The sequence below is a fragment of the Calonectris borealis genome, chromosome 2 (assembly GCF_964195595.1).
Source record: "Calonectris borealis chromosome 2, bCalBor7.hap1.2, whole genome shotgun sequence".
Taxonomy (NCBI): Eukaryota; Metazoa; Chordata; class Aves; order Procellariiformes; family Procellariidae; genus Calonectris; species Calonectris borealis.
This window is the reverse complement of record NC_134313.1, coordinates 139,582,474-139,601,434: the sequence shown is the minus strand read 5'-3', so window position 1 is coordinate 139,601,434 and position 18,961 is coordinate 139,582,474. Positions and strand designations below refer to the sequence as shown.

At 39.6% G+C, this 18,961-nt stretch overlaps 1 protein-coding gene across 3 annotated transcripts in view; it reads right to left on the bottom strand.

Moving 5' to 3' along the window:
* Window positions 1-18,961, bottom strand: part of ETV1 (ETS variant transcription factor 1) — a 66,021-nt gene that overhangs the window by 16,524 nt on the left and 30,536 nt on the right. For 2 of the 3 annotated variants that reach the window (XM_075143658.1, XM_075143659.1), the window contains 3 exons: window positions 16,052-16,181; window positions 14,301-14,489; window positions 10,234-10,481 (listed from right to left, as the gene is read on the bottom strand). In XM_075143658.1, the coding sequence (XP_074999759.1) occupies window positions 10,234-10,481; window positions 14,301-14,489; window positions 16,052-16,181 (567 nt within the window). Of the gene's footprint in view, window positions 1-10,233; window positions 10,482-14,300; window positions 14,490-16,051; window positions 16,182-18,961 lie in introns of those variants that run through there. The other variant, XM_075143656.1, reaches the window with a different exon arrangement.

The window sequence follows — 18,961 nt, the reverse complement described above, 5'->3', positions numbered from 1 at the left end:
GTGCCTTAATCAAAATACATCAAAGCAGAAAAAGCCCAAACAGACTTCCTCAGGACAAGAAAAATCTGCTACTGATTTAGCAGACACAGGTTCTAGGTTTCATTATTGAGTAAGACACTTGAGCGGTCCTTTGGTAAGGAAGTATTTCATATTAATTACCATATCAGAATTTAACAGGTTAGGTTGTCTCAGCCCTGTATAACTCAAAGCAGGTAAGGAATCCTTAAATCCTCTTTTCCAATTGTTTTTCAGATATAAGGACAGGTTTCAGACCCACAATCATAGCCTGCACAGAAACAAACAGAATTTCAGCCCATGTCCCCAGCCAGGCGAGACACAGGGAAGACGAAGCTTCTGCAGGCAACAGGATGAAGTGACTGTCTTCTCCTGAATGAAGCAGAGCAAAGCAGGAACTGGAAACCTGAACCAGGATTTATTCTTCAGCCGTTCCTGTGGTTCTGACCTTACATAGCCTCCCTAACTAAGGACACATTGTTACATTACTCTAACTCTGAATTACTTTTTAGTTCACTTTATCAAAACCATCTGAAGATTGGAGGCCCAGGGCACTGCCCATGTGCATGTGACAAAGCACAGTGCGATACAGAGGTATTGCATCACGTATGTGCATGTGCAGAGAGAGAGATGGTAGACCAAAGCTTAGAAGGTGTGCACAATCTGAAACAGGGTGGGTGAAGAAGTTGAGCTACTGCCTGGCCTTGGTCTCTGCATGGCAGCTCAGGTGAATGGTACAGTGTACTGGTGAGCAGCTGCCTTATGCACCGAGCCTGCTTACAAGTCATAGAATCATGGAATCACAGAATCATTTAGGTTGGAAAAGACCCTTAAGATCATCAAGTCCAACCATAAACCTAACCCTGCAAAGTCCACCACTAAACCATGTCCCTAAGCGCCACGTCTACGTGTCTTTTAAATACCTCCAGGATGGAGACTCAACCACTTCCCTGGGCAGCCTGTTCCGGTGCTTGACAACCCTTTCAGTAAAGAAATTTTTCCTAATATCCAATGTAAACCTCCCCTGGTGCAACTTGAGGCCATCTCCTCTTGTCCTATCGCTTGTTACTTGGGAGAAGAGACCAACACCCACCTCGCTACAACCTCCTTTCAGGAAGTTGTAGAGAGCGTAAGGTCTCCCCTAAGTCTCCTCTTCTCCAGGCTAAACAACCCCAGTTCCCTCAGCCGCTCCTCATAAGACTTGTGCTCCAGGCCCTTCACCAGCTTCGTTGCTCTTCTTTGGACACGTTCCAGCATCTCAATGTGCTTCCTGTAGTGACAGGACCAGAACTGAACACAGTATTCAAGATGCAGCCTCACCAGTGCCGAGTACAATCACTCCCCTACTCCTGCTGGCCACACTATTTCTGATACAAGCCACAATGCTATTGGCCTTCTTGGCCACCTGGGCACACTGCCGGCTCATATTCAGCCGGCTGTTGACCAATACTCCCACGTCCTTTTCCTCCGGGCAGCTTTCCAGCCACTCTTCCCCAAGCCTATAGCGTTGCATGGGGTTGTTGTGACCCAAATGCAGGACCCGGCACTTGGCCTTGTTGAATCTCATACAATTGGCCTCGGCCCATCAATCCAACCACTCAAATTCATCCCAAAGTCACTCGAATTCATCAAACACCTCAACTCATATGTGAAACTTGTCTTCTTCCCTACAGGCATAAAATAAAGTGATGACACTAAAACTGGAACCTTCTTACTGTTTGCTTGCCTACTTCTCTGATTTACATTTTGTTATCAACTAAGTCATATTAAGAACAGAAGCAGTTTCCAGTGGATACAGCCAGTCCTGTAATTTAACTTACACCATATTCTCATCAATTGTCCTTTTGGTCTGAAAAGTAATTACATGGGTTTTGGCTCCTATTTCAGCAATTCAGAGTCGGTATATCTATACAAACAGACTTAAACGTGCTGTGCCACTTGTCTTCCCATAGGCAAGAAATACAGCGCATGTAAATTCCTTCCCTGGGCACAGAAGGGCATGCACAAGCCCCTCGGGTAGCTGGGACCAACCTAGCTCCCAGGTGCCACTCACATACGTCAGCCTTACCCTGTGCTACACACACTGCGAGTATGCCAGTCCTCCCTTCAGTGCCTCGCAGGGCTTCGCCAAGCACTTCCTCGTGCAATGCAAGCATTTCTCTGGTACATGGAGAGGTGGTTGGTGCAGTGAGAGAGATTTTTGCCAAGTGCAGGGACAAAGGTAGCCTTTTTAAAATAAAATGTTTGAGCTAGAACACATCATACTTTTGGCCTCAAACTTTCTAACATCACAATCACACTGCAAGTAACTTTTCTGTTCATGGATTTCCAAGAGCACTGACAAACTGTTTACAAAGGAGCGCTTCATCCACCACTGAAACACATTCAGCCTCATGGTGGAAAGCAGCTGTTTAGCACCACTGAGAAGCTCTGACCAGCTCAGGGGGGAAGAGCAATACTGAAATCACTGGAAAATGGACAGGGCTTTTGAGTTAAGAAAGGCAATTCTTCAAACTAGATCGCAACAAGTGGCTAAGGTGGCACCAGGCATCGCTAAGAAAAATCCTTGATCTGTGTTTTGCAAGGAGAAGTACCAAATGATTCTTTTTGATCATGAAACCTATGATCTTGTAAACCTGCAGAACACATTTAGATTAAAACTCATATGTCTCTCCAAAAAGCGACATTCAGATAGAAATACTAAAACTAATGACAATCTCCCTATACCGGAATTACTGGAGCATATTTCACAACTCAGATGCAGTGGATTAGGTTTTGTTCAACCATCTTTAAAAGCACTATCCCCTCAAAAGCTAAATAATTACAATAGAGTCGTACACATTGGTAAAATCCTGGCAATACAAAAGTCAGCATTATTTTTTCATTAGCAGGTTCAGCATGAAAAATGTAGGTGCACTAAAGTTACAAGGGTGAAAATAGTCACAATCTTCTCTAAAAATCAACCTAAAAATGAAGTATTTTTTTCATTATGCAGTTTAAAAACATTCAGAATGGAAGGTTTTGTTCTTTATTTTGCCTGTCACTAGCCTTCGTACCAGCAATTAGAAAAAAAAAACATATCCAGAAGTATGTGCACTCATAGATACACATACATTCCCTTCTAAAAATAGCGAATTAAAATTTAAGTTTAATTTCTTACATCTCACTTGACAAAAACCTACCGGAGAACTAGCTTTGGCCCCACCAGCTCATGTCTAAGTGGAATTATTACACACATACAGAAAGAAAACCTTAAGCAAACAGCTTCCTTTCCACAACTTTGTTTTTTAGATCTATGACAACATCTAATGCATTTTCTGAGACCAGATGTCAACAGCCTGTCTAGGCGATGTGTAACTTTTTATACAGCAGAACAGGAAAACAAAGGCTCATACATTCAGCTCTGAATTGAAATTCCACATGGAGCTGATCTTTTGAGCATACTTTAAAATCATGTATTTGCTTTTATTAACCTCAGTAACTGTAAAATGTATTTTAAACATCACTTCCCTTTGAATTCAACAAAAGACAGCAGCATTTTCTCTCTCCCTCGTTCCTTTTGTTGGTAATCTTACTGCAAAAATGTCTGTGTTGCTTTTTCTCCCCCGCCCCATCCCCTGCCTGTAAAATCGAAGTTGGACAAACACTGCACGGCTGAAGTGACATATTTGAATGGAATTCAGACCAACCAGTTCCTGTTTATGTTTCTGATTTGAGAATGTAGCCTTCTCATTCACTATACATTAGAAACACACCAAGGCCATAAATGGTGTCAGGTTGCAGGCAGGCAGGGCCAAGGAGCATTAATCATTACTTTAAGGCAACTGGCAAAAGCAGCAGCTGAGGGAACACTACACCCTTCAGCTCCGCATAAATGGACATTCCAGGGTTTGGCGTGTGTGGGTTTTTTTTTTTTTTTTCCCCTTCAGCATCCATTTTATGAATGAAACTTCAGGCTGCACAGAGTCCATTCATATAAAAGCTATGCTCACAGGGCTCAGTCTCTCGGGATCAATCGGTCTTGGGTAAGGCTGATGTGATTGGTTTAAGGCAGGCTTCAGCCTTCCATTACTGATTTAAAATGCAGCCTGTGTCCATTTGACCTGCGTTAATGCACAAAGAGTAAATCCAGACTGCGCTCTCAATCCTCAAATCAAATCATTAGCCAGTGCCACTTACTGTAACTGTAGATTTAGAGGATATTTATCCATTTCTTTGAAAAACAGGGACTGCAGGACAATTTTTCAGATCGTATTGTCTGCTTTGAAAGGAAAAATAGAGGTATGGTCTCCTGCCTATATGCTCACATTAACTTGGTATTCAGGTTTTCCTTTGTTCGTGAAGATAATATTACAAAATCAATTCTATGCTAACTACAGATTTCTTTCAGACAGAATTAGTGAATAGAGGAAATCAGCTAGATGGGAAGCAAGTGAAAAGTTAAAATTCTGCCTTTCATAGCAATCTTCTGAAGTCCCAGTTTCCCAAGTTTCCCCCTCAGATGCTATTATTTTCTACTGTCATCCCATCCAACAGCAGATTTGTGTTTATGTGTTTTAAGAGCAAGTACAAAGTGCAGTGCAGCTTAACTACTGAACAAAATCCACGCTTATTCACTCAAGCAGCAGAGCAAAGACAAGCTCCTGAAACAAGAGGGTGAAATATCTTAAACCACAGAAGTGAGACTCAGGAAAACTGCAAAACCAAAAACTAGGAGGGGTGACTTCTTAAACCTACTGAACTCAAGAGCAAACCCCTATCCCTTGTCCCCTTCTGCCTTTATGCCAGCCAGATTTTCATTTAGAACAGTTGTACTGCCGTGTAAAAGAATTTCTTTAAGGCCATAAGGAGATGCAGTTTTGAGATGCGCGTTCTGAAGCACCATATCCAGGAAAAGGATGGAGTCAGTTCTGTTTCACAGAGCATTTTATGAAACTATGTTCAGATATACTGCAAATATTTGCAGTCTGAGAAAAAAAAAAAAAGGGGGGGGGGGAGGGGAAGAAAAAGAAAACCTAGAGAGAATTTGAGGAAAAGATTAAGCAGCTGGAGGATTTATGAAGTGAGGTCTCATCAATGAGTCACAGACAGACTAAGAGTATACATGCAAACTGCCTACAGAGATTTAGAGGTGGTACGTTAATACCAAGGAATTGTTTAGGATCAGCCAAAGAGGTGTAGCTATGAGCAAGGGAATGGACCTGATCAAAGGGAAAATTTAGGCTTACGATCAAAAAATATTTCTTAACTGTGAAGTCTATTAGTCTGTGAAATAATCTCCCAGGGGAATAACTGTACTAATAATACTTAGCACTCATACAGCGCTTTACATTTTCAAAGCACTGTACAAAAATTAGCCAATATAATTAAAGACAGTAGTAGAAGCATCATGAGTTGTGTCATTTTAAATGCTGCACTGGTCAATACACTAGAGAATATCCTGGAAAAAGCACACCTGCACTGGCTCTGACTGACAGCTAAGATTTCCTTTTTTCCTTCATACTAGCATCTCCAAATGTCTAAACTTTACCTCCAAGAAGTACAATAGAATATCCAACTGTTGTTTAAAAAAGGAAAGGAAAAAAAAAGCCATCTGCAAATAAATATACTTCCAAAAAATAAATTTAATTTTTTTTCCTTGAAATTTTAATTCAACACATTCTCTTATGCTGTTGTGCAACCTCCTAAATTTAAGGACATGTCAGCTGATCTCTAGGGAAGAATGTGCTACTAGGGATCTTTTTCCACGTTAATTTGCACTGATTTGCTTTTCAAAAAACAACTCATCAGGTATTTGAAAGGACTCTTGCTTTTTATTCTGTTCCCAGTCATTAGGTAAATACACATTTATAAATGGATGGTAGAATGCTAACAACATCCTATACCTATGAGAGTAAAATTTGGAGGTTAAGAAGTGTCATAATTACAACTTCCTGGGCAACATTGAAACAACTCCTTTGTTGCAAATGAATTATGATACAGCCTTTTGCCTCGGCAGTTTTGTCTCTTGAGTGCACAGGTCAAAACTGTTTGGGGGAGGGAGAGCCATGCAGTAAACAGCTTTGCAGGTGGAGCCCCTTTTGTTACAGAGGCTGGAAGTTGTGTACTTAATGAGGCAGAACATTTCAAGAAAGGAAAAGATGACTTCAAGATTAATACAGCTGAATGGTCAATTTTAGGCCCCAACAAAGCCCATTCCACCCCAACGAAGTTTGCCAAAGTAGTCACGTCGCTCCTGCCAGATTTTTCATATTATGCATTTCTTATTTTTGCAGTGCTTACACAGGGACCCTAATCTGATGTTCTCGTACTTCCTCGCCTAGAAATACAAAGGAAGTCCCTAGGAGCTAAGCTTTGAACATATGTAATACATAACGTTCTTTAAAAATTATCCAGACCTAACCGGGTACCCAAAATAAGGAGGTATATGCATTTGATGTGTCTCTCTTCCTCCACTCATCTCTCTTAACAAAGGTGCAGTTCCTCATCCATTCTAACATGCCAACACAAGTTATTTATTGCTTGTGAGGCCTCAGGAATTAAAAGAATGAGCAACCCAGAAAGCAAGATATGGAGACTAATAATTCTGTCTGGATAGTTCATTCTTTAAGTGATGTGACTAGTATCTTGGAAGAAAACTTTGGAAGTGACAGGGACAGAATCTAAATTTTCTAAGGTCCATTCAAGCGCATTAATCATGAGGCTACCCTGAAATGTAACTGTGAGACTAGCCCTGCTAATGCCTCTAACCTGTTCAGGAAAGACTGAATCTATCTAGATTTTAACAGATAAATTCCTGGCAATTGGTAATAAGTACATGTAAACAACAATTCCTCCTCTACTTATCTCTTAACACCACTGTGTGACAAATTTCAAAGTTCCCAGTCAAAGACATGGTCACAGAAGACCTTTCCAACCAGAGTAACTATTTCAATCTGGCAAAACAGAATATGAGATTTAAATTTAACAACGATTTAAGATGTCATTTTAAAACTAGACTTTTAATATTAATTGATACATGCATAGCTAGAGTTGTACCTTAGTATATTTGCACATACACTACATTAGGTAAGTAGGATCAAGCCTGCAAAGATCCTGCTTCAAAATAAAGCCCAGAATAGATGAAGCATCTCAAGTTTGGCCTTTTTGTTTAAATAACTGAACACATGAATTGATTTCTAGAAGTGCTAACTGTACAGGAATGCCCACTATTAACCCTTATAAACAAGGTCTTGGGAAGCCTTCTGGGGTATATTCATTATTGATACAAAATCGCAAAGCTCTATATGTCTTTGGCTGCATCTTTGTGCTTAAAGTTGCTAGATATAGCACCAAGTACCAAATACATCTGACTGGCAGCCATGAAAATAAAAAAATCCAAGGCAGAAAATAAGGTCTGATTGACTGAACATGTATGATGCACTGTGACTTCTAGAAGTGTGGATGGATAAGGAAGAGCTTCTACTCTGTTGACATTTTTCTTTTTCCATTATCTCAAGCATTCTGCAGTAGAAATTGCATACCTGCAATTACAATTACAACTAATTGATCTGCCATTTCCCATGTCATAATTAATGTCATGTTTTAATAGAGTTATAATCATTCCATAATAATGCTTTTCACTCACCAGCTTCCCACAAAGTATAAAAGTATAGTGCACAAAAGCAATGAACTTTTATGAGGCTCTTTCAAAAACATCCCAAAAGGAACATCTCAGTGTATTACAATGAACTTTTTAAATACGTTTCTATATTCTTATCTGAGCTGCAATAAAATACCATGTAAAAAAGACTTTTCACCCTGGCATTCCTCCTTGCCCAAACATCCATAGGTGAAAAATGAAATCAATGATTCAGTGACAATACATTATGTTTCCTAAGGGGTTATTTAATGTACTCTTAGCAAGGATGGAAAATTATGGTTTCTAGAGAACAGATGGTAACAAGACAAAATATCAACAGACCACAGTTGTTGACTGCAATTTATGGAGTGTACAGATGTGTCAACTTAAATGCAGTGATTCTGAGGCCAATAAAAGTACTTCCTGATACCAACAGATTAATTTTTCATGACCACTGGTTACACAGCTATTACATTTTTAAAAACTAATTATTCATCTACAAAAGAAACAACAATTTTGCTTGAACGTCATTACTATGAAGTGGAATGTTGTTCTTGCTGGCACAAAAAAAAGGCATGACAGGATTGGATACAAGTTTGCACATCTTCCTTTCAGAATAAAATTTCCTTTTTTTTTCCCATAAAGAATATTCCAAAGAAAGATGAATGCTAGCAGCCAACTCAGATTTAAAGTAGTAGTATGCAATAAGGAGATCCCACTTCCTAGCCAAATATGAAGCATGCTTACAAAAGGGCCTTTTTTCACCCTTTAATTTAGCAGAATGAATAACAGTGCTTGTGAAGGTTGCAAGGGACTGGCAGTGCCTGAAGCTGCAGTCCCCTATTTATTATCCATTGCCACATTAACTATGCAGACAGTCTCTCCCATGCTGCTCCGTAAGACTAAAGATACATGACTGCCAAAGCCACATATCTCAGAACCTTCATCAATGAACGGGTTTAGTTCTACATCTGATCCTTGTAATCTGAACTTATTTTCATCTTGTCTTATATTTCAACTTGGAGAAATATTTCATCCTTGGTCCCCTCTCTGTATAGGCCTAACTCAAATTTACCTAAGGATTGGTTCTTTACTTGTCAAGAGTAAGAAAGGAGAAAGCAGCTCTACTTTCCAAATTCCCCTGTACTAACACAGAGATAAATTCAAAACCAAGCACTTTACAACGATACCACAAAATAGCCCACTAAATAGACAACGTTAAGTTAGCTACAAAAAAGACAATAAAAACAAATTATCCACTGTATAAAACTGGAAGATAGTTTGTCATTGGCTAAACTTTCAAAGGAGACCTCACCTCAGCTGCCATGTAGCCTTTGGGAAATAAACTGCAAAAGCATCTACTCAGAGTAGGAAAGCACTGCAAGTACTGCAGCACCTAGAAGAGAGAGTCAGACTGAAGTCAGTCAGGGCCACCCACTCCCCCTGCCCAACTCAGGGTGCATGTGTATGAAAGCGATGCACCCTCCTCCAGAAGCATGGTAAGGACTCACTGAAATCCCTTCTATTCAACACTGTGGCATACACAAAGCAGGACAGAGGCAGAGACTGAAGAGGAGCTGCAGAAATCACTCACACCAGAACTGAAAAACGTGTTTTGATTGCATTTTCTCAGCTCGGTACTGATCAACTGTTTACCCCACCTAGCCCACTACATGCTATTTTAACCTCAGCTTCTCTCCATACCATGCTTCCAGCTTCCTTCTCCTTGTTACTTGGTACTTATCACTAAATTCCTTTTTTACTTCCCTAATTCTCTCTCTCTTTTCCAAGTACAATATAAATATTACATTTAAATTGTGGCAAACATTTACAATGTTATTCCCTTGATTTATTTTTTTATCCTTTCTACCACTTAACTTTCTATTTTGACCAGAAGCTATTGAGAGCAGGCTCTGCCACCACCTCCTCTGTTTTGTGCTGTCCGTAGAGCAATAAGGCTCCATTCCAGCTGCCCTATAAGCACAATCATAATAAACATTATTAATAGCAACAGCGTATTCTCTACATCAGCAACCTGGCATCACAGATTATGTACCTCCACAAAACACAGCAGTATGCACAAACTGAGAAGCTGACACCAATTTGGCTGATTCTTCTCCCTCATTGGTTTTATAGCTGTATAAACCCCACTTCAGTGGAGTTACTCCTGATTTAAAGTAGTGCAAGCAAGAGGAGAGAGAGTCCTCTATTTCTGGCAGATAAATGAAAGAGCTCGTAAAATGGAGCACACAAATTCAGAGGTCGGAGATGAGATAGTACAGAACAAGACCCCTCTTAAGCAAAGCTCAATTTTGCACCCATGATTTTTTCTTCCCCAGTCTCTTTAACCTGTGCACTGTCTGGATAGAGAGTTCCGGAAAACGAAATCCTTTGCAGAGCAAACAGTGGCAACGGTGGCACGAGATACATTGTACTATGTAGCAATCTTACTACTTCATAAGCTATATCAGACATAAATTACTTCAGGAGACTTAGAAGCCAAAAGAGCAAGTTTCAATTCATATGATCAAAACATCAATAACCCTTGCTTGGACTCATTTATTTACCATGCGGAAGTAAAGGAGAGTCTCACCTACCTGAATCATATGCAAAATCTCTAGGTTCCTGTTTAATCATCAGAGGAGGTGGGAAATTTTGACTGGCTGCACTGCCAACCATAGCATTGTGTTCATACACTGGATCGTGGTACTCCTGCTTAAAACCTTGAGGCGGGAAAGGGATGTTTGGCTCAGACATCTGGCGCTGATATATTGGACGTCCTTCCCTTGGCATTGCAGGCAAAGGTGGGAAAGAATTGCAAGGTTCAGAGAGCTGGCGGCGAAATCTAGGACACAAGGTAGAGAGGTCATGTAAAGGACTTCAGCTACATTCCATTTCCCAAAGATCTTCACAGGTCATGGTTAGTGGCTGTATCACTTTTTCAGTAGCAAACATTTTGCTTATGATAATGCCAAGTGCTCCCACCAGGATCCCTTGTGTTGTAGAACAGTAACAAGCAAAGAAACAAAAAAACCCCACCTATTAATACCAGCTCTAAGACCTGTCCCCACCACCATCCTCTCTGCTTTCAATATCTTCTCTCAACAGAAGAGGCAAACGGGAAACGCACCAGCTTCAAACCTGACATCCTACCACAGTAACATGAAGGAGACTTAGGTAGAGCTCTCTGTTCTTTCACAAGTATTAGCAACATATTGCTTGTACTCTAATTTACTCCTACCATTCTTACTGTTACACGGAAACCATTCTGACCACAACAAACACAAACATTTTGAATAAAGAGTATTGTCTGCCATAATATCTGGAATCATTCCAGGGTAAAAGTCCACGGTTCTGTCCTCTCAGGGATAGCACCGTGGGAGATCTACCTGCAAGGCTGGCACTGCATTCCAGCTCTAATGGGAAGGGAATGTAAGCACCCCAGAAAAAGGAGAGGGTGGAAATTTTTGCTAAGAGAAACAATGCCTAAGAATTCCCCTCCTGCCTTAACTTGTTTCCTTGGTCATTTCTACATGAAAGAAATCATCCATACAAGCCACGCTGCCATTCGCTACTCCCAAATGCATAAAATCTGAGAATTCAGTTTTAAATTAACTTCATTTACATGCAACTCTACTCGAGAACCTATGCTGCTTGTTTCTTCCATAAAACATATCTAGCTAAACTAAAAGGCCTGAATATAATTACTTGGACATCTGCAGGTTCAGAAGCATAGAGAAGAATACAAGGATGCTATTTTCCCACCCCATGCCCCAATGAACTGCACAAAGTCTTCCTGTCATCTCCTGCAGATTACCATAGTAGTGGTAACCACCGCTGTAGTAATATTGTGTCTGCACTAATCCACAGCAGATGCAATGTTCTTGCAACAAACTGCTTACTAGTCCTGTTATCACTCATCATGAGCAAGACAAAACAAACAACCTGTGCCTTTCTCTGCAAGATTTTTACTGTCACACTAAAAAAAAAAAAAAAAAAAAAATCAAGAACTAATCATTCTTCAGCTTCCTGTACTTTGGATCTGAACTGACTTTGGTTCACGCAAGCAAAAGCAGATATCCTCTTGGAGAAAACTGGGTGAGTGAAGAATAATGCAGGGGTTTGATTGCACAGGCAATACAATCCTTCACCATCAACTCATATGTAGTACATGTTTCTGAAACAATTTAAACTCCACTAACATCTGTCATAATACTGCTGTGAACTTGGTCTGACAAATATTTACTGTCATAGCTTAATTACAAATAGTGTGGGAGCTACAGAGACAGAAACTGTTACAATGTAGCAGTGGAGACAAAATTAATTTTTTTAATGATGCTGTAAATATTATATTTTGCAGTAGAAAGAGTACTGCACTGTAACATTGGGTTTTGCAATTCCACCTACACCTGCAGAAAATAAACTTAGAAACTCAAATGTATTATGAAACAGTTAGGCTGACTGGCACTGCATTCATTTCCCTCTTTTCCTTTTTTCATTAGCCAAAAAAAGAAGCAGAAATTATCATTAAGAACTGTCAAGGAGTGAATCAGAAAATTGCAACTTGAAGTTAAAATAAGAAACAGGCTCACTCACAAAGCCTCAAAGGAAGTTAATAATACTTGTTGTACTGGAAGCTTTGTATGGAATCAAGCCATTTGTTTATACAAGTGGATTTGATTCCTGTTGGTACTTGTTAGGACCACTTATCGTTCATATATTCATGCCCTGTATGAAGATGTATGGGCTGTATGTTCTAGATAGTAACGCTATCTTATGCCACCAATGCATGTTCCAAAGAAACATGCCTTGAGTTATAGATTTATATATGAACTCATGTAGGTAGGTCATTTGTTTAAATGACATTTTCTGAATACACTCATTGTAGTAGCATATCACCCTGCAAATCGTGAAGATTTGAATTTCACAAAAATATGAAGTACACATTTGCTTCAAACAACTGGAAGTGAGAAGATTAAAAATAAATAAGAAAATGGGGAAAAATATCTTCCACTACAATTGTACCTTTCTTTAAAAAAGAAGAAAAATGAGATTTTTTGGCCTGAGTCAGCTATTTTGGACTTCACTGGAACACATGATATTCTATCACAGAAGGGAAGTATTAGTGCAAAATGCCCTAAGAACATGAATATCAAAGACGGGGCAGGAAGGGGAATCATGTAAAGAGGCTACAAAGCTTGTGCAGAGCAAGTGTTATGGTATAGAAAAATATGCTAAGGTGTATGCAAATCTTTATAAATACTCACATTAGGGCTGACATACAGCTTCAGTACTCTTTTTACAAGCTGCTTTAAAACAAAAGATTTTTTCATCTGAAATTACTGCGCTCTGCACAGAAGCCATTTAGCTCCTGGAGATTTCAGTCTCCTGACAACTTGACTTTGGTGTATATACAGAAACACATTTATCCACCATCTGTAATCAAAACCACTGCTTGGCTTCACTGGGGGCCTGTGTGGTTAGACCACAGTCCACGGAGGCAGAAAAGACAGTGACTATGGCAGCTGAAGGGACCAATTCAGTGTTTCCTCATCACCAGGAGGGCTTGTAGAGAACCTTGGGTGATATTTAAAACTATCTCAGCAAAGCACAAAACAGCAATATAAACCTTAGCAACCCCCTTCAGAAGTGATCTGCACAAATCCCTGGAGATAATAGCCCTTATTAGAGCAGAAGCATGCAAATCGCACTCCCAACAACTGTGATTTTCTTTTCTTAATTTGCTAAGGTTTAAGCGCTAAGTCGAGTTTCTGAACATATATATCTCTTTACATACAGCTGAAATTTTAAATGCTCAGAGCAATCACACAATACAGCAGGCAAAAACAGGTTCATGCAATAAAGGTTAGAATAAATAGAATTCCACAAACAAGTGTTTGGTCTCAAAAATCAGGGAAATCCACTGAGCATATCTGTTGCAAAACTGAGCTAAGAAAGATAGTCAGTTGTCTGGGGATTTCTAACATATCAAAACAAAACAGGGTGACTTAAGGACAGTTTAAGCTTTAATTCTAGTCTCTAGCTCTTGTGGCTTTTACTCAGACTAATGTTATTTAAGCACAGTTTATGTTGGCATCTTAGTTTGTTTGAAATGCTATATTTCAAAAGGGGTTGAAAAAATGATCTACCCTTCCAAAGAATATTCTGAAGCAGCAACACCATAACATGGTCACTTATCTCTTAGATAGGTGAATTGCTTAGCAAAAGGACGGATATTTACAGCCAGGAACATGCCTGCTAGTGACTTCATTACCTCGCAGGCCTTACTAGACTCAAGTGAATAACAGAATCACAGAATAGCCCAGGTTGGAAGGGACCTTGAAAAACCATCTGGTCCAACCTTTCGTGGGAAAGGAAGCCTGGATGAGATTATCTAGCACCCTGTAATCACCCTCACAAGACAGAAGAAGCAGGTCATTAAAACTCTGTCGCTGCCAATATGAACTCCTACTGAAGTCCATCAAGTTGGGTGCCAGCTTTTCATAAAACGCACATATTTCTGACACTCTGAACGTTGCTGGCTTTCACCTTGGTCCCCAAGCCAAAAGCGAACAGGGCAGGAAGCCAGTGCTACCCTATATAAAACTTGCAACCACTAGTGAAATGCCTTCTGCATGGGTCCCCAGCATGTTTCATGTTTTACCTGTGGTCCATAGGGAAACTGTTGTCTTGAATGGACTGGGATGGAGGGAGATGTGTAGGGAAAACCCGGTCAGGTTTAGGAGTCTGAGCTGAGTTTGGGGAAGCATGGTGCAGCGGTGACACGGGAGTGCTGGATGGCGTCGGTGGGTTGGAGGGCCTCATTCCCACTTGTGGCTTCTGATCATAGGCACTATCAGTAAGGCAAGGGAAAAGAAGGTCAGGTTATTTTCTCTGAAAAAAAAAAAAAAAAAGTAGCATCTACATCCAGAAAAAAAAAAACAAGTGTCACATTTATAAGCTTTTTATTATAGTTACTTATTAACCACTTTGGGGCAGAAGAATTATCTACTTTACATTGCAAAGAGTAAAGAAAAAATCGTGTTAGAGGAAAGTGGTTCAACACAGCATTTTCTTCTCTAGGGAACAGAAATGTATTTTTAAAGGATTCAGTCTTACAGTGACATTCTAACAGGAATTATACAAAATACATAAAAGTAGAAGCACCTGGACTAGAGCACAAAGGGCCGACAGTGCCTGTCAAGACTTTTTTAGAGCTCGCACAAACCACAGTGAGACAGTAAAACAATACAGCTAGAGGGAAGGGATCTGACCCAGAAAAACAATGGTATGTTGGCTTAGCTACCCACACTAGGATGTCAGCAGCCTCTCCCAATGGGGGTTTTTCCCGCCCCCCCCTCTTAAAAATAAAGCGCTGGTCCTGCAAATACATAGATGCTATTTTCAAAGGTGTCCCAAATCAGGAAAGGACTTGAGCGCACTTTGATCATCCCTCTTTCCAAGCAGGAAAAATGCAGGCATTAGGCAAATAGTAAGCACAAACTTATATACTTTCCTGTCAGGTCCCATAGCACCCATCAAATCCATCAATGTATGCATTTGATTTTTGAAATCAAAATCACTCCTCTATGACTCGCAAAGGTGCCAGTCTTTTTTTTTCCCCTTTCATATCCAAAAAGTTAAATGTAAATGCTTTAAGTGCTAACAGTTTTGGCAGTACATTAATGAGAATAAAAACTCACAAGCTAGATGAAAGATTCTAAAATAGACTGAAATGTCAATAAGAAACCCTTCACTGCTGACACTAAAGGAAGGAGTGATACATAAGTGCAAACCAAAAGAAAGTCAATAAAGAATGCAGTGGTATCAAGCCCCTTCACCACCCACAAATAAATAAAGCTTTTATTATCTGTCCCTATAAAAGAAGACGACTTGTTTTTGAATAGGTAACAAAGATGCAGAGCCTAATGAAATACTATTTTAAATTGCAATCACCCACAAATACACACATATAACATCTGCAAAACTTGTCAAATACCTAATGTGTTGCTCAGACCTGCCAATCTCTTGCCTGCTACACAGATCTCTCTCTCTTTCCTAATGTGTGTAATGCATTTTGAAAGTACTTTCAACACAACTCGCAGAAAACAAGACACTCCTTCCTTCTATTTCACACTTGCACCCTGGGTTTTTAAACTCTGGCTATCTCCCATGGAGAAGGAATGGAGAATATGCATTTTGATGAAAAACACTGCTTTAAAATGGTTATATAAGTGTTTGATACAACTGTAAACAACTCCATCAGTGTTCATCAGCTAAATGCATTATCTCATCAGTCTGTTATCTGCTGAAGAGGTAACTTTTATAAGATCTCTATTATGGTTTTATTACTCTTTAGTCAGTCCTCATTTAAATCAGCAGTTCTCACTGCAAACATGCTCCTGATTGCTTTACCTGACATTGTACAGGCACTTTTCCCCATAACTGAACTTGAAGGGTTGCTCTTGACTGCAAGCGGAGCCAAGTTCTGAACATGGGCTATGGGGTTCCTTCTTGATTTTCACAGGGAGACCATGAAAAGCCACTGGAAAGAGAAAGAAAATGTAATTAAAAACCAAGTACAATATTAACAATGAGCTTTCTCAAGTAAGCTAGACACTGCTAATTAAACACATGATTAATTAAACCATTGTAATACTAAAAACAATATAGGAAATAAACATTTCAAATATTTCTTGGGGTGTCAACTGAAAAATAGACACCAGAGATCCTTCGCATTGGCTATTAGCACTTTTATTGTTTAATAGAATGATGGCCAGGATCCCATCTCATTAGCAGGAAAATAACAGCCCACTTATATTTGGCTTAACTACTGTAAATGTTGTCAGAGGCAAAATACTTCCCAGGCACCAAATGTTTTTAAGTAATATTAGTGAGGTAGCTTTTAGCTATAAACGCAACAGTAGTTCACTTCAAAGAGTGCCACACAAATGACTCCAAAATAAATTTCTCATATATCAGCCTCAATTATATGATTAGTAATCTTTTTGTCCCACAGAATGCATGAAAATTTGCAGTGAAACTTATGAAACTGGATGATTACATGTGCCTTTAGTTATAAGTAGCGTCTGAAAAAAATACACAAGAAATGGCTTCAGTAGTTTTTCTCAAAAATACACAAGATAAAATCCTGGCCTCACCAAAGTCAATAGTAAATGTGATATAGACACAAACCGGGGCAAAAAAAAAAATTAATCACACCTTTTTAAAAGGTAAAAAGAACAGAGGAAGTGTGACAGAAATGCATCATTATTTAGAAGCACAAGTTGGTCTGGATTAAGAAAAAGGCCAAAGGAAAAGACAAGGTTAACCAGCATATTAGTTTAAGCCAGCCAACTTTCCTTATTTCCTATCCAACCTTAAGCAAAATTAAAGCAGAAAAAAATTCAAAGTTCACCTGACATAGACAAATCCAAAGTAAGTGGCTAGGAGGACAAAGGACTAAAAGACAGGTATTTAACAGCTTGAAAACACACCCTGCAAGTTTTAAATAAAATGAGGTTGAAAATACATTTTTGGCCTCCGAGAAGCCTAGAGTTCGGAGATCAATTTTATCACCGATTTTTTCTGTTGTCACCAAAACACCGTAGTTTGAACATCACACTCCAGCCTGACACTTGCGCCTCCGTGGAAATCCACGTATGTGGCAGCAGTCCCTGTTAGAGAACCTCAGCACAAAATCAGGCCACTATTATATACCATCAAGTAGCATCTTGCCCCCTCCCTTGCACCTGAACTTAGGAAAGACAATTTGTTACAGACTATATATTTTCTGATACTAATGCACCTGTGTTCACATGTGTTCGGTGGGAAGGTAAAAGAAATGCTGTCCAAGACCTTAGCATCAGAACCAATAAACTGATTTATAGGTATCTGTAAGATCTGGATTCCAGATTTTCACCACGGGTTTTCCCACGGTTGGGCAACAGTCAGACAACTCTCACAAACGGGTCCTCTCGTACCCTATTACATGACAGCTTCTACTACTGCCTTTCAGCTGAGACATCTGCAAGATAGCACTATGTTATTTTGCCACATATTTCACAAAACTCACAAGAATTTCTAAAACTGCTATCCAGCTATTATATTTGGTGGATAATAGTCAATTATCTGGAAAGATTACAAAGGAAAAGCAGAGAGTAAAACAGGTACACAAATACATATGCACAGCACAGTAATTTAAGAAACAGATGAAAAGTGGTGAACATCACAACAACGAAAGAACTCTTTCTGAATAAAACTGTCTGAACTTACACTAAAATAAAAGACCATACGGAGTTCTTGAATAAAGAGTCTCAAATTTAATAATACAGCAAAATGCAACCCCGTCAGCTTTTCACCGTAATCGCAAAGCAGGCTGACATCCAGTAGTTTGTTTCAGGTTTTTGCTAGTGAACTTTTACTGCTGACTCTCCTTGCATGTCTTGGTCACATAATGCACACCACACATTTAATGCGTATGACGGGCCCCACAACTCCAGGACGGTGGCTCCGACACAAAGGCAGGTAATCTCTTTGACTTGAATCAGAGAATTAAAACACAACTGCAACAAGACTCTTTTTTAAAGCCAGTATCACATATTCGCACAAAGACCACATGCTGCTCTATTTTTTTTTTTTTTTATTTTAACTTTGCTACTTCCTCGGAGTTAATCTGTTATGAAAAATTACTTCCCTTATTTATTTTTAAATAACGGGAGTACAGAGACTCCCACACCACAGCCCTGTGCGGAGAACTGGCTGGGTATTTCATCACAGCGCTGAGAGCCTGAACGTCTGCTAACAGGCAGTTTTCCAGCTCACTGGCACAGGCACAAGTGAAAGCAGCACATTCATTTTGTGCAATTTGCTTTACCTTCCCACATGGAGTTGGTGCATGTAAAAGGCTGTTAAGTACTAAATTATTCCTTATCAAATCACCATCATCTGGAGTCATGATCAACACTAATTAAATTACTTTCACTGAACACGGCTCCAGCCTGCTGCCTCGGCTGTGAGGTACATTTTATTTTGCTTAGTGTACAGTCCTAGCAAGGTACAGGGCACAGTGCTAGAAGGCATCTGTGCTGTAGTTTTAATTAAAGTTTACCTCACCTTCCTCCCAGCTTTATAAGCTAGGGTAAAGTGTATCAAATCAAGTAGGTTAACGCCTTCATTTCATTTAGGGAAAGCATTACAGTCCAAAGTGATTTTATATTAGATCTTTATCTTAACTATGGCCAGAAAGATAATGTAGCTGTAAAATTTAAAGCCTTCCTCGGGCAGTCCCCCGACACAGTCACCATGCTAAGCTTTATCTGTAAC